General features: G+C 35.7%; 2 protein-coding genes across 3 annotated transcripts in view; both read right to left on the reverse strand.

The window, feature by feature from the left end:
* Positions 1–3,583, reverse strand: part of LOC106873171 (probable E3 ubiquitin-protein ligase DTX3) — a 486,006-nt gene that overhangs the window by 30,281 nt on the left and 452,142 nt on the right. The window lies entirely within an intron of this gene.
* Positions 1–3,583, reverse strand: part of LOC106873174 (pyridoxal phosphate homeostasis protein) — a 23,507-nt gene that overhangs the window by 4,564 nt on the left and 15,360 nt on the right. Inside the window, exons 6-7 of one of the 2 annotated variants that reach the window (XM_014920404.2) lie at positions 1,324–1,466; positions 1,109–1,243 (exon numbers count right to left, since the gene is read on the reverse strand). In XM_014920404.2, coding sequence (XP_014775890.1) covers positions 1,220–1,243; positions 1,324–1,466 — 167 coding nt within the window. In that variant the 3' untranslated portion in view covers positions 1,109–1,219. Of the gene's footprint in view, positions 1–1,108; positions 1,244–1,323; positions 1,467–3,583 lie in introns of those variants that run through there. The other variant, XM_014920403.2, reaches the window with a different exon arrangement.

A 3,583-nucleotide genomic window follows, 5' to 3' on the forward strand; every position in this document is an offset into this window, starting at 1 on the left:
TTGCAGATGCTTGTACTGGAAAGGCATATCCGAGGGAATAAGTGGAATTCTAGGAATGAATACAGGCTCATCGCTCACTTTATCAATCAAAATTGTTGTCTCCAAGACTGTTAGCATCATCTTCTTTATTATAAGTTGTGTGCCATGGCAAAGCTTTGGTGGATCAAGGTTTCTTTGAAGGTCTGATAGTGTGCAGAAGTAGATGCAGAAAGAAGCACTCCTGCTGATTAGAGTGCACAGTGTACACACACCTGATGGCCCCACTTCTGAAGCCAGCATGTTCTTCCCAGCCCTCAACGTGTGCTCCTTGCTTGTGTCTGTTCCATCTATTGTGTACCCAGGTATAGTATACGGGAACCTCAAGATACAACAGTATTTGGGTAAACAGATCACATTGGCATTAATTTGAAGAAAGCTGCCAAAGTGGTTTCTGGTGGATTCAGAACTACGTTTCAAGCATTGTCTTCTGTGAAATATATATGCTGGCCATTTTCAAGATGTACAGATAGATTCACCACTGTTGGATACTGCTCATGGATTTCAAAGCCCTCATTAGAGGAAATATACCTGCCCAACTTATATTGCTGAATTTCATCTGCCTGCCTGCCCTTCTGTTCAAGTCCCAAAACTGCCATATCTGAGCCCTTATTTACATACATATTTAATACTTTTTATGGAGTTGCAGGACTCATCATTAACACAGGCCTGCAATGTTTTAGGGCACAATCCACCTGTAGTCAATTTCCATCCCTTAACCATTAACTTTGATCTTCATAGTGTTTAGGAGGATCAAAAGAAAATGAATGGGTTATTTCCTTTGGCTGTTAAAGTAATATATATTGGTTATATATGTGGGCCCCTTCTAGGAGCCCTAGCCATCCAATTATAGATTTTTTATTAAACTTCAATGAGCCTAGTAACAAACTGGATGTTACTTTAACATGTATGCAAAGTTTCACGTAAATTCGTTAATGGGTGTACATGAAAAATTGACACAGACATCCAAACAGACAACTTGCATTTACATATGTATAGATTATACATATATAGATAGATACACACATTACAGAAAGACATGCTGCAAAGCATTTTGTGTGACTCACAAATGATTCCACCAGCTTAATGCCTTCTCTACCAGCTTTTCTCAACACATTTTCTACCAGCTTTTCTCAATGCCGTTTCTACCAGCTTGCCTGGTTAGCATAAATAAAATTCAATATCATCCCCCATGGTGCAACTGAATCTGGAAGAAAATAGGAGATACTAACAAAAGACTAAAATGAAGAATATAACAAACATTCTATTCAGTAGGTCAATGCATACCTGGAAATCTGGGTTTGGGCCTTTACTGAGATCATGATTGAATGAACCAATTGTCATCAAGCCACAGAACTTCAAGTTGGGACACTGGTTAATGACAAATTCCACAATGTCTTTAACCTCATTTGGATGACAACCACTTTTACCTGAAAGCATTAACATTGAAAAATGCTGAAGATATTTTAGCATTGGTGTAAAAAGAAGTAATACTCTCTTGTAATACCTTGGGAGGGTCGTTATGTCAACACTTTCACTGAATCAGTTTCACTCCTTTATTATTCGTTAATTGGTAAAACTATTTGACTGACTAACTAATTGATTGATTGTTTGATTAATCATTGGGTTAATCAATCAATCAGTTATGTTCGAAGTCCAGTTTCAAGCTAACCTGGAGCTGAGAGGATATGTCATTGAAGTAGTTGCAAATGGTAACGAAATGACTTTGACAAACATAATTGATTAACCAAATGATTAATCAAACAATCAATTAGTTAGTTGGTTAAATAGTTAATCAATTAACAAGTAATAAAGAAGTAAAAGTTAACCAGTGCATGTGTTTATTATTCATGTAATGACCCTTCCGAGATATAATAAAATCTGTTTCAACACATGATTCTTCCAAACCAAATACAAAAATGAAATATCTTGTAATATTTTTTAATAAAAACACTAGTAAAAATTTTCTGTTTTTTTATTTTTCAAGGTCTTAGTAAAGAATAACAAAATTGTGTAACTCTTTCAAAACAGCAGCTGGTAGAGGCATTCAGAAGTTCAATAATACTTACAAGACTACCTATCAATCCTATTGTTACTGAAGTAAGTTATTCAAGTTCACAGATGTTGAAAATGGCTACTGAATTTATAACTTTAAACCTTATTTGCAAATTGTCAGCTCTGGTATAGATACAACTAGGGGGTTTCTAAATGGTATATTATGACTCACTAATATATATATATATATATCATCATATTTCATATGTGTATTTTGTGTGCAAGATTCTTGATGTGGATACGTGTGTTGAAAGAAATACAACTAAACCTTGGGAGAGGCATTATGCCGGTAATAAACACACGCACTGGTTCAGTCCTTTATTAATTTATAAACAGTATTTAGTTTTTTGTTAAATAATTTCATTGCACTCTTGCAATCTCTTCAGTAACTTGTCTCTCCACTTCCATTTATTTTGAATGTATGATTTGGCGTTGTTTTGAAACTGTTCGGTATGAGCATGTGAGTGTGTGCAAGCTCGTATGTGTGCACGCACTTATGTGGTCGTGCTTATATGTAAGTATGTGCGTCCATATGTGTGTTTGTAACAATTTTGTTTATATCAGATAAGATAGAGACTTTGGACTAGAATTACAGACCTTCTGTCTGTCTCCTGTTCATTTTCATATTCAGTGTATGTTATGTTGTTTGTTTATATATTTTTTCATTTATCAGGTAAGTTTTTTTATATGCCTGTGTGACTCTCTCTCTCTCTCCTTCATTCTTTTGCTTTTTGCTTCTCTATCCCTCTCACTTCTTTTCTAGCCTTTCTACTTATTCCTTTTCTTTCTCTCCCACTTGTATTCCTAGCCTTTCTCCTTCCCCTTCATCTCCTTTGCTTTTTTCTCTGTTACTCCCTCTCCCTGCTGTCCTTCTCCTCTGCCTGCTGCTGTCATGTGACCAGCTGCCAGTTCCTCTTTTCCTTTCTTTCTTAGACTGGTCCCTTATCTGACCAGTCGCAAATTCTCTGTCTCTCTGTTCTCCATCATTCAAGACATTTTGTAAGTGTTACCCACTATTCTCGTCTCCTTGGTCCCAAGGCCGTATTTTGTTTGACTGTTTGTCCTTGTCTACCATCCTAAATGACTCTGTGTCATTTTACTTGTTTTGTTTTGTTTGCTCTTGTCCCTAATTCCCCACAAAAAAAAAAAAGAAGTTTTTGCAGGCACTGCCAATTGGGAAGCACTCAGTCTTATCATTAAACTGAACAGTACCAATAAATTCGTCAATAAATAATGATGAATTATGGACCTTCTGTTTGTCTCCCATTCGTTTTTACATTCAGTATACATTACGTCATTTGTTTATACATTTTATATACATATATATATATATCTATATATAGGGGGTGAATTCACAAAAAAACAAAAGATGAAGACAGGTGGTGTAGACAACAAACAGATGTATTAGTATAACGCTCGGGAAGTGAAAAAGTCTTTAATGTTTCAAGCCTACGCTCTTCCACAGAAATGAACACAGAAAGAAACAAAGAGA

Source organism: Octopus bimaculoides, chromosome 14 (genome assembly GCF_001194135.2).
Source record: "Octopus bimaculoides isolate UCB-OBI-ISO-001 chromosome 14, ASM119413v2, whole genome shotgun sequence".
NCBI classification, from domain to species: Eukaryota; Metazoa; Mollusca; class Cephalopoda; order Octopoda; family Octopodidae; genus Octopus; species Octopus bimaculoides.